This window comes from Sphaerodactylus townsendi, linkage group LG01 (assembly GCF_021028975.2).
Source record: "Sphaerodactylus townsendi isolate TG3544 linkage group LG01, MPM_Stown_v2.3, whole genome shotgun sequence".
Classification (NCBI taxonomy): Eukaryota; Metazoa; Chordata; class Lepidosauria; order Squamata; family Sphaerodactylidae; genus Sphaerodactylus; species Sphaerodactylus townsendi.
In genome coordinates this window covers 94,646,881-94,658,305 of record NC_059425.1, presented here as the reverse complement: position 1 = coordinate 94,658,305, position 11,425 = coordinate 94,646,881, and the positions used below count along the sequence as shown (strand labels likewise).

Sequence of the window (11,425 nt, the reverse complement as noted above, 5' to 3'; positions counted from 1 at the left end):
ATATAAAATCAAACATTATCAGCTCCTGTTATCCATTAACTAAACAGTTATATCCTGAATCTCATGGGGGCAGAATGAATTTCTATCTCCTGAAGCTACTCTAATTCTAGTAGAAAGGACAACAGTGTTAGGAGGGATTTTTCTGGTAAGAAAGCAACAATGTCATTTTTACAAAGAAAACATTTTTCATTTTTCTTTTTCAGTCCTCTCTTTCCTCAGATTCTTTTCTTTATTGAAAGCCATATTCAAATTGACCTTTACCTAAATATTCTGAGCTCTCAGCTCCTCCCATTCAGAAAAACTGAAATTCTGCGCTTGTAGTGCCTTACTGAAGTAGTGCCTTACTGAAGGACTGATTTTTAGACGAAATATCTGTAATGCAGCTGTCTACACTCTTAGGTTTTGATCACGTCCGTGAAGAGTTAACTGTTTTGATTACATAATCACTCATTCTGGATAGATAGGAGGTATATGACCTTCTTCTGGGGCTGTATGTTTGCCAACGTTCTGGTGAAATTCTAGTGAAACCGTGTATAAACTTTGTGCCAATCCACAGTATAACATTCTGTGGGAGTAGCTTTGCTCTGTCCCAGCAATGCTTATGTTACTTGATTACATGCATGTGGGCTAAGGAGAGGGGGAGTGTGTGTGTGTGTATGAGAGAGAGAGAGAGAGGGAGGGAGAGGGAGAGAAAGAGGAAGAAAACACATGCAAGAGTTATAGGAAGTACAACCAGTGGTTACAGAGTTTGAGAGCTGTAACGCTGCCACCTCTTGGATTCAGCTGATTTAAAAAAAATACTGTCTACAATGCCGTCTTTTGATGCTGTTTTAAAAGAGGCAGGGGAATTTGGAAGTTTTCAAAAGAGGACTTTCCTTCTCCTTTCCCAAACTGGCATAACGTTTTCATTTTTATTTGTCGGAATTGTATTTCTTGGGCCGAAGCCAGAGAACTTCACATGCAAGCTCCCCTATGCAGCTGAAATTAGTGACCGTTGTGGATGGACCCTTGAAGAGGAGTATAATTTTACCCATCTTGTTGGAAACCTGGTGAATAGTACTTATGGTCATCAATGCCAGAGTTATGGCATAAAATGGAATACCACCTCTGTTAGCTGTGCCAGTCTGCTGGCTCATCTTGCCAATAACAGCTTGGGCAGTGTGCCACTTACTGCGTGCCAGAATGGCTGGCTATATGAACAGCCTCATTCAACTATTGCCAGTGAGGTAAGAGAATTCAAATCATCCAGCACATATTTTTACTGTTTGGACGAGACTGTAATATGCATAGGAGTATATGGCTAGAATGCAATATTCAGAGAGTTGACATATTTGATAAAAACTGTTTGATAAAAATATCTTGGATAAAAACTTTGATAAAAACATAGGAACAGCAGTGGTGTAGGAAGTTAAGAGCTGCTGTATCTAATCTGGAGGAACTAGGTTTGATTCTCCGCTCTGCCACCTGAGCTGTGGAGGCTTATCTGGGGAATTCAGGTTAGCCTGTGCACTCCCACACACGCCAGCGGGTGATCTTGGGCTAGTCACAGCTTCTCGGAGCTCTCTCAGCCACACCTACCTCACAGGGTGTTTGTTGTGAGGGGGGGAAGGGCAAGGAGATTGTAAGCCACTTTGAGTCTCCTACAGGAGAGAAAGGGGGGATATAAATCCAAAAAAACCCTCTTCTTCTTTCTATGCTCTGTTTTTGTTCCATTAGCAACTGGACAGGACCATAGGTATTCTTAAAAGGCTCTGCCCATGCTGAATGTGCTTAATAAATGAGGTAATGCCAAAAGTGTTCCCATTGTACTAACACTGAGATGGGAATAATAGGAGAAATAAGGCATTGTAGATATTGAATGTACAAACATGTGAACAAAAGATCCCAACTTAAAACTGAAGCAACCTGGTGGTGACATGTTCCATCTTACTGAGACGATCTCAAAGATAGCATGTTTGTATTAGTTATCTGGATGAGTTTGATGTAATTTCCCATTTGGCAATTCAGAATTTAACCTAGGTCAGTGGTGGCGAACCTTTGGCACTCCAGATGTTATGGACTACAATTCCCATCAGCCCCTGCCAGCATGGCCAATTGGCCATGCTGGGTGGGCTGATGGGAATTGTAGTCCATAACATCTGGAGTGCCAAAGGTTCGCCACCCCCCCCCCCCCCCACCCCCCCCCCCCCCCACCCCCCCCCCCCCCCACCCCCCCCCCCCCCCACCCCCCCCCCCCCCCACCCCCCCCCCCCCCCACCCCCCCCCCCCCCCACCCCCCCCCCCCCCCACCCCCCCCCCCCCCCACCCCCCCCCCCCCCCACCCCCCCCCCCCCCCACCCCCCCCCCCCCCCACCCCCCCCCCCCCCCACCCCCCCCCCCCCCCACCCCCCCCCCCCCCCACCCCCCCCCCCCCCCACCCCCCCCCCCCCCCACCCCCCCCCCCCCCCACCCCCCCCCCCCCCCACCCCCCCCCCCCCCCACCCCCCCCCCCCCCCACCCCCCCCCCCCCCCACCCCCCCCCCCCCCCACCCCCCCCCCCCCCCACCCCCCCCCCCCCCCACCCCCCCCCCCCCCCACCCCCCCCCCCCCCCACCCCCCCCCCCCCCCACCCCCCCCCCCCCCCACCCCCCCCCCCCCCCACCCCCCCCCCCCCCCACCCCCCCCCCCCCCCACCCCCCCCCCCCCCCACCCCCCCCCCCCCCCACCCCCCCCCCCCCCCACCCCCCCCCCCCCCCACCCCCCCCCCCCCCCACCCCCCCCCCCCCCCACCCCCCCCCCCCCCCACCCCCCCCCCCCCCCACCCCCCCCCCCCCCCACCCCCCCCCCCCCCCACCCCCCCCCCCCCCCACCCCCCCCCCCCCCCACCCCCCCCCCCCCCCACCCCCCCCCCCCCCCACCCCCCCCCCCCCCCACCCCCCCCCCCCCCCACCCCCCCCCCCCCCCACCCCCCCCCCCCCCCACCCCCCCCCCCCCCCACCCCCCCCCCCCCCCACCCCCCCCCCCCCCCACCCCCCCCCCCCCCCACCCCCCCCCCCCCCCACCCCCCCCCCCCCCCACCCCCCCCCCCCCCCACCCCCCCCCCCCCCCACCCCCCCCCCCCCCCACCCCCCCCCCCCCCCACCCCCCCCCCCCCCCACCCCCCCCCCCCCCCACCCCCCCCCCCCCCCACCCCCCCCCCCCCCCACCCCCCCCCCCCCCCACCCCCCCCCCCCCCCACCCCCCCCCCCCCCCACCCCCCCCCCCCCCCACCCCCCCCCCCCCCCACCCCCCCCCCCCCCCACCCCCCCCCCCCCCCACCCCCCCCCCCCCCCACCCCCCCCCCCCCCCACCCCCCCCCCCCCCCACCCCCCCCCCCCCCCACCCCCCCCCCCCCCCACCCCCCCCCCCCCCCACCCCCCCCCCCCCCCACCCCCCCCCCCCCCCACCCCCCCCCCCCCCCACCCCCCCCCCCCCCCACCCCCCCCCCCCCCCACCCCCCCCCCCCCCCACCCCCCCCCCCCCCCACCCCCCCCCCCCCCCACCCCCCCCCCCCCCCACCCCCCCCCCCCCCCACCCCCCCCCCCCCCCACCCCCCCCCCCCCCCACCCCCCCCCCCCCCCACCCCCCCCCCCCCCCACCCCCCCCCCCCCCCACCCCCCCCCCCCCCCACCCCCCCCCCCCCCCACCCCCCCCCCCCCCCACCCCCCCCCCCCCCCACCCCCCCCCCCCCCCACCCCCCCCCCCCCCCACCCCCCCCCCCCCCCACCCCCCCCCCCCCCCACCCCCCCCCCCCCCCACCCCCCCCCCCCCCCACCCCCCCCCCCCCCCACCCCCCCCCCCCCCCACCCCCCCCCCCCCCCACCCCCCCCCCCCCCCACCCCCCCCCCCCCCCACCCCCCCCCCCCCCCACCCCCCCCCCCCCCCACCCCCCCCCCCCCCCACCCCCCCCCCCCCCCACCCCCCCCCCCCCCCACCCCCCCCCCCCCCCACCCCCCCCCCCCCCCACCCCCCCCCCCCCCCACCCCCCCCCCCCCCCACCCCCCCCCCCCCCCACCCCCCCCCCCCCCCACCCCCCCCCCCCCCCACCCCCCCCCCCCCCCACCCCCCCCCCCCCCCACCCCCCCCCCCCCCCACCCCCCCCCCCCCCCACCCCCCCCCCCCCCCACCCCCCCCCCCCCCCACCCCCCCCCCCCCCCACCCCCCCCCCCCCCCACCCCCCCCCCCCCCCACCCCCCCCCCCCCCCACCCCCCCCCCCCCCCACCCCCCCCCCCCCCCACCCCCCCCCCCCCCCACCCCCCCCCCCCCCCACCCCCCCCCCCCCCCACCCCCCCCCCCCCCCACCCCCCCCCCCCCCCACCCCCCCCCCCCCCCACCCCCCCCCCCCCCCACCCCCCCCCCCCCCCACCCCCCCCCCCCCCCACCCCCCCCCCCCCCCACCCCCCCCCCCCCCCACCCCCCCCCCCCCCCACCCCCCCCCCCCCCCACCCCCCCCCCCCCCCACCCCCCCCCCCCCCCACCCCCCCCCCCCCCCACCCCCCCCCCCCCCCACCCCCCCCCCCCCCCACCCCCCCCCCCCCCCACCCCCCCCCCCCCCCACCCCCCCCCCCCCCCACCCCCCCCCCCCCCCACCCCCCCCCCCCCCCACCCCCCCCCCCCCCCACCCCCCCCCCCCCCCACCCCCCCCCCCCCCCACCCCCCCCCCCCCCCACCCCCCCCCCCCCCCACCCCCCCCCCCCCCCACCCCCCCCCCCCCCCACCCCCCCCCCCCCCCACCCCCCCCCCCCCCCACCCCCCCCCCCCCCCACCCCCCCCCCCCCCCACCCCCCCCCCCCCCCACCCCCCCCCCCCCCCACCCCCCCCCCCCCCCACCCCCCCCCCCCCCCACCCCCCCCCCCCCCCACCCCCCCCCCCCCCCACCCCCCCCCCCCCCCACCCCCCCCCCCCCCCACCCCCCCCCCCCCCCACCCCCCCCCCCCCCCACCCCCCCCCCCCCCCACCCCCCCCCCCCCCCACCCCCCCCCCCCCCCACCCCCCCCCCCCCCCACCCCCCCCCCCCCCCACCCCCCCCCCCCCCCACCCCCCCCCCCCCCCACCCCCCCCCCCCCCCACCCCCCCCCCCCCCCACCCCCCCCCCCCCCCACCCCCCCCCCCCCCCACCCCCCCCCCCCCCCACCCCCCCCCCCCCCCACCCCCCCCCCCCCCCACCCCCCCCCCCCCCCACCCCCCCCCCCCCCCACCCCCCCCCCCCCCCACCCCCCCCCCCCCCCACCCCCCCCCCCCCCCACCCCCCCCCCCCCCCACCCCCCCCCCCCCCCACCCCCCCCCCCCCCCACCCCCCCCCCCCCCCACCCCCCCCCCCCCCCACCCCCCCCCCCCCCCACCCCCCCCCCCCCCCACCCCCCCCCCCCCCCACCCCCCCCCCCCCCCACCCCCCCCCCCCCCCACCCCCCCCCCCCCCCACCCCCCCCCCCCCCCACCCCCCCCCCCCCCCACCCCCCCCCCCCCCCACCCCCCCCCCCCCCCACCCCCCCCCCCCCCCACCCCCCCCCCCCCCCACCCCCCCCCCCCCCCACCCCCCCCCCCCCCCACCCCCCCCCCCCCCCACCCCCCCCCCCCCCCACCCCCCCCCCCCCCCACCCCCCCCCCCCCCCACCCCCCCCCCCCCCCACCCCCCCCCCCCCCCACCCCCCCCCCCCCCCACCCCCCCCCCCCCCCACCCCCCCCCCCCCCCACCCCCCCCCCCCCCCACCCCCCCCCCCCCCCACCCCCCCCCCCCCCCACCCCCCCCCCCCCCCACCCCCCCCCCCCCCCACCCCCCCCCCCCCCCACCCCCCCCCCCCCCCACCCCCCCCCCCCCCCACCCCCCCCCCCCCCCACCCCCCCCCCCCCCCACCCCCCCCCCCCCCCACCCCCCCCCCCCCCCACCCCCCCCCCCCCCCACCCCCCCCCCCCCCCACCCCCCCCCCCCCCCACCCCCCCCCCCCCCCACCCCCCCCCCCCCCCACCCCCCCCCCCCCCCACCCCCCCCCCCCCCCACCCCCCCCCCCCCCCACCCCCCCCCCCCCCCACCCCCCCCCCCCCCCACCCCCCCCCCCCCCCACCCCCCCCCCCCCCCACCCCCCCCCCCCCCCACCCCCCCCCCCCCCCACCCCCCCCCCCCCCCACCCCCCCCCCCCCCCACCCCCCCCCCCCCCCACCCCCCCCCCCCCCCACCCCCCCCCCCCCCCACCCCCCCCCCCCCCCACCCCCCCCCCCCCCCACCCCCCCCCCCCCCCACCCCCCCCCCCCCCCACCCCCCCCCCCCCCCACCCCCCCCCCCCCCCACCCCCCCCCCCCCCCACCCCCCCCCCCCCCCACCCCCCCCCCCCCCCACCCCCCCCCCCCCCCACCCCCCCCCCCCCCCACCCCCCCCCCCCCCCACCCCCCCCCCCCCCCACCCCCCCCCCCCCCCACCCCCCCCCCCCCCCACCCCCCCCCCCCCCCACCCCCCCCCCCCCCCACCCCCCCCCCCCCCCACCCCCCCCCCCCCCCACCCCCCCCCCCCCCCACCCCCCCCCCCCCCCACCCCCCCCCCCCCCCACCCCCCCCCCCCCCCACCCCCCCCCCCCCCCACCCCCCCCCCCCCCCACCCCCCCCCCCCCCCACCCCCCCCCCCCCCCACCCCCCCCCCCCCCCACCCCCCCCCCCCCCCACCCCCCCCCCCCCCCACCCCCCCCCCCCCCCACCCCCCCCCCCCCCCACCCCCCCCCCCCCCCACCCCCCCCCCCCCCCACCCCCCCCCCCCCCCACCCCCCCCCCCCCCCACCCCCCCCCCCCCCCACCCCCCCCCCCCCCCACCCCCCCCCCCCCCCACCCCCCCCCCCCCCCACCCCCCCCCCCCCCCACCCCCCCCCCCCCCCACCCCCCCCCCCCCCCACCCCCCCCCCCCCCCACCCCCCCCCCCCCCCACCCCCCCCCCCCCCCACCCCCCCCCCCCCCCACCCCCCCCCCCCCCCACCCCCCCCCCCCCCCACCCCCCCCCCCCCCCACCCCCCCCCCCCCCCACCCCCCCCCCCCCCCACCCCCCCCCCCCCCCATCCCCCCCCCCCCCCACCCCCCCCCCCCCCCACCCCCCCCCCCCCCCACCCCCCCCCCCCCCCACCCCCCCCCCCCCCCACCCCCCCCCCCCCCCACCAGGCCCTTAGACTATTTACTAATACCATGAGTCCCCCAGGAAACATGATGTAATGTTAGGAGCCAGGAGGCTTTTCTGACCTGCATGGCCAAATTAGACATTATGGCAGCCATGGATCTTATTTGTCACCCCTGAAGAAAAGAAGAATTTGGCTATTTAAAAATCCTACACAGGCCCATGGTTCAGCGGGAACCAGGTGATCTTATCAGCCCCCCCCAACACTTTTTCAAGTCTTGAAACAGTCTAAAAAGGCAGGTGAAGGGAAGAACAAGATCACCTCATCAAGCTGCACCAGGAGGTCCTCACACTATTTTTAAGTGGCCAAATTTTCTCTAAAGTAAAATGAGCAGCCATGGGTAGGATCCATGGCTTCCATAACATCTGATTTGGCTTGTTGGCTCAGAAATCCCTCCTGAGCCGTATGTCACAAACACAGGGAACTGCAGGATGATGAGCAAAATGTGTTTGCTCCTTCTTCCTGCATTCTCTGGTGCTGCATGGCTTTTTGTTCAGGGGGTCCTAAATGGAGGGGGGGGGATACAGTGGGTAACTGCTGGAGGGGAAAGACTAAGAATATCTTTTTTGTGTAAGTTTGAATTTTACACATGTCAAATGATCAGTACTCTGATTACCCCTTGAAATTGTGCTAATTATCTCTTACAGATTTTGCTTGTTTGGAAAATTGCATCAAGGAAAATAATCAAAAGCTCATTCCTGTCATTTTTTAAAACCTTTGTATGGGGAAAAAATATTACCTTGCACAGATTTAACCTTTTCAGGAAGTGAGTCACCTTTCAGTAATATTCTCTCACTACCTAGAACCTCCTTAGTTCCATTTGGAGAAAGGACAGGTATTTTAAGATTTAAAAATACAAATAAGTATATTTATATTATCTTCCTATAGATATTGAAGTTTTTCCTTCCAGAAACTCATATCAATGAATTCTTTAGATACATTGAATAATAGTACTTTTACTGGAATGTAGCCGGGGGTCAGGGGTTGCCATTTAGAGGACAATGAAGAATGATATCTCTGATAGAATCCTGCTTTGCTTCTGTTCAGTAACATTTAGTTAATCATTAAAGCTCAGATAAGGCAGCAACATTTTCTTCAGACGAGAAGGATGGACCAGAGTCTCTGTAGCTATGTCTTCACAAGAAAAACAAGGAGGATTTTGTTAACATAGACTAATTCTGGTAAAATAGATACCAGAATTCAGGGTAGATAGCAGCAGCTGGATACCCTGGAGCCAAATCCAGTCTCCTGAGCATTGATACTAGCTCTGCAAAAGAGTTTTATGTGGAAGAAGCAGAGATGATGGCAACAATTCCTGTTGGTCATCCACCTGGGGAGTGAATGTGAGGGGGGCGGAGACATTAGCTTACTGCACTATATACATTCTTTAGAATTGTCATTCTATAAATCTTTGTGGTGCTCCATTTTGTAGAGTAATAAAAGAGCTGCGGTCATATGCAACTCAGTTTTTGATTAACTTTTTACACTTCAGTTTCAGAATGTGCTTTTTACCTTTAGTTTACCTATAGCAATGGTTACCTATACCTATGTAATTGTACTATGTCTGTTTTAATTTGTTTGTTGCCTTGGTGGCCCTTATAGGGCAGAAAGACCGGATAATGTAAAATAAACATTTAAATAGTTATTATATTATTAGCTTGGTAGTCATGTGGAAATCTGCCTTAAGCATTGATGCTACTGGGTTAAAGTATTCAGACAAGGATCTGAAATTGGCCCCAAGGGACTGACTAAAGGGGGAGCCATCCAAGACACAAATAATCAGGAATTATTTATACAGGAATTCCTCAAATCCTAATTCATTATTTTCATCAATGACCAGGATGAAGATTCTATAAGTGTGCTGATGAAATGTGTTGCCTTTGCATTGACTAGCTGTAGTTTGGTTATGTCTATGAGTTTCCCATATCCATATCTAGCTGTCTTGAAAAATCAATATTCAATAAGCTATTTATTATTACATCAGCAATGTAGCAGGAGATGTAGCAGCACAAAGACAGACAATAGTTAATCTGCACATTTATGTGATCAGTGCTTTAATTTGTTACCATATTCAAGTAGATACAGTTGTACTAAATGTTCTAACAACTTTTCTATGGACTAATTTCAACTTCGTTTCTAGTAAATATATTGTTATTGTTACCACCAGGAAAGTATAAAAAATATTTTCCTAAGACTATCACTAGACTACACTGGCTAAGGACCAGAGCAAAGAGACCAGTGTTGTCTAAAATTCTCCATAGAGTCTGGAAAGGACGTGTATATGTGGCTGTGCCAATGTTTCACATGGTTTTCTTCCTGCGTCTATTTCTTCTAAGACTTAGTGTAAGCCCCTCAGTGTTAGATTTATTGTTTACCTAATGTTTAAGTTTATGTCTTAGCTAGATTTTCCAGTCGATTCAAGGTTTATTAATGTTAGTTTAGGATATTCTTGTTCATACTGTAAGTTCTTTAGGATTGCATCTAACGTTTAAATTAGAAATGTTACTTTAGATATTTGTATCTGTTAGTAAAAGCAATAGCTTGTAGCAGCGAATATTAAGACCCAAGGAAGTTAGTCCTGGAATTCAGTTTGAGCCAACACCCGGTAAATCTCTTTAGCAAAAACAAAGACCCTTTTGGAATTACAAATTGAATCGGATGACGGCACCCCAGATATTCCAGCCGTTGAAGAATGCGCCAAGACCACCATTGGACCATTTGAACTTTCTTTTGTTGCGGGACTGAGGCCGGGAGCCTCAGGACATAACTCAAGGAAGCACCCCATCTGATAACCAGATACCTGGGTGCGTTAACAGCCTCACCCAGTTTTATGAATGAACACTCTCCGCTTCCTGTTCCTGCGCTCTTGTAAAGTTTCGCGGGAAGATGCTTGACAGCAAGTTCTCATGGTTCCATTCACAAAGTTGTAACTTTACCTTTCTTTGATGTGTTGATGTTTCGTTATTGTTGCAAGGTAAGGGGCCTGCCCCCTTACCTGCCCCCTTTCCCTCTTTTGATCTTTGTGTATAAAAGGTCTTGCGCTTGGCTACGGTGGCGCGATTCCCCTGCCTGAGCTGTATCAATTACTTTTGAATAAAATATTCTGCTTTCGAAGAGCACCGGCTTCCTGCACCTCACTACGTTGCCTGGACTAAGATCGCTTAATGTTACCCGAGCAGCAGCAGTAACATTATCATTAGGGTGTTGTGGATTTAGTGCATCTGAATGCACATAGGGGCAAAAAATCCAAACTTCACATACATGCTACAGGGGTCAGTGCTATCAGTCACAGACCAGGAAAGGGATTTGGGCGTCTTAGTTGATAGTTCCATGGGAATGTCAACTCAATGTATGGCAGCTGTGAAAAAGGCAAACTCTATGCTGGGGATAGTGGGAAGAATTGGAGAATAAAACTGCAAAGATTGTCGTACCCTTATATAAAGCTGTAGATGCGACCGCGCGAATTACTGTGTTCAGTTCTGGTCGCCACATCTCAAGGATATTGAAGAGAGATAGAAAAGAGAGATTGCAGAGAGTGACGAGGATGATTGAGGGACACCTTTTCTTCTTATGAGGAAGGCTGCAGCGTTTGGAGACTCTTTAAGTTTTGGGAAGGGAGACGTCTGAGGGGGGGGGATATGATTGAAGTCTATAAATTATGCATGGGGTAGAAAATGTTGACAGAGAGAAATTTTCTCTCTTTCTCACAATACTAGAACCAGGGGGCATTCATTGAAAATGCTGGGGAATTAGGACTAATAAAGGAAACACTTCTTCACGCAACGTGTGATTGGTGTTTGGAATATGCTACCACAGGAGGTGGTGATATTACTAACCTGGATAGCTTTAAAGGGGCTTGGACAGATTTATGGAGGAGAAGTCGATTTATGGCTACCAATCTTGATCCTCCTTGATCTGAGATTGCAAATGCCTTAACAGTCCAGGTGCTCGGGAGCAACAGCCACAGAAGGCCATTGCTTTCACATCCTACATGTGAACTCCCAAAGGCACCTGGTGGGCCACTGCGAGTAGCAGAGAGCTGGACTAGATGGACTCTGGTCTGATCCAGCTGGCTTGTTCTTATGTTCTTATGTTCTTATGTTCTTATGATTTTCCAGGTTGTATGGCTGCGTTCCTGGAAAACCCACAATTCCCTAGTGATTCTGGTTGTGAAAGCCTTCGACAATATATTGTTATCTGCTGTGAATTTATTAGCCAAGGAGTATCTGGATTCTTGAGATGATAAAAGAACACT

At 63.9% G+C, this 11,425-nt stretch overlaps 1 protein-coding gene across 1 annotated transcript in view; it reads left to right on the top strand.

The window, feature by feature from the left end:
- Positions 1-748: 748 nt before the first annotated feature.
- The window catches only part of SLC22A3 (solute carrier family 22 member 3), a 35,336-nt gene continuing 24,659 nt past the window's right edge, over positions 749-11,425 (top strand). The window contains exon 1 of the mRNA XM_048507234.1: positions 749-1,226. Coding sequence (XP_048363191.1) covers positions 810-1,226 — 417 coding nt within the window. The 5' untranslated portion in view covers positions 749-809. The remainder of the gene's footprint in view (positions 1,227-11,425) is intronic.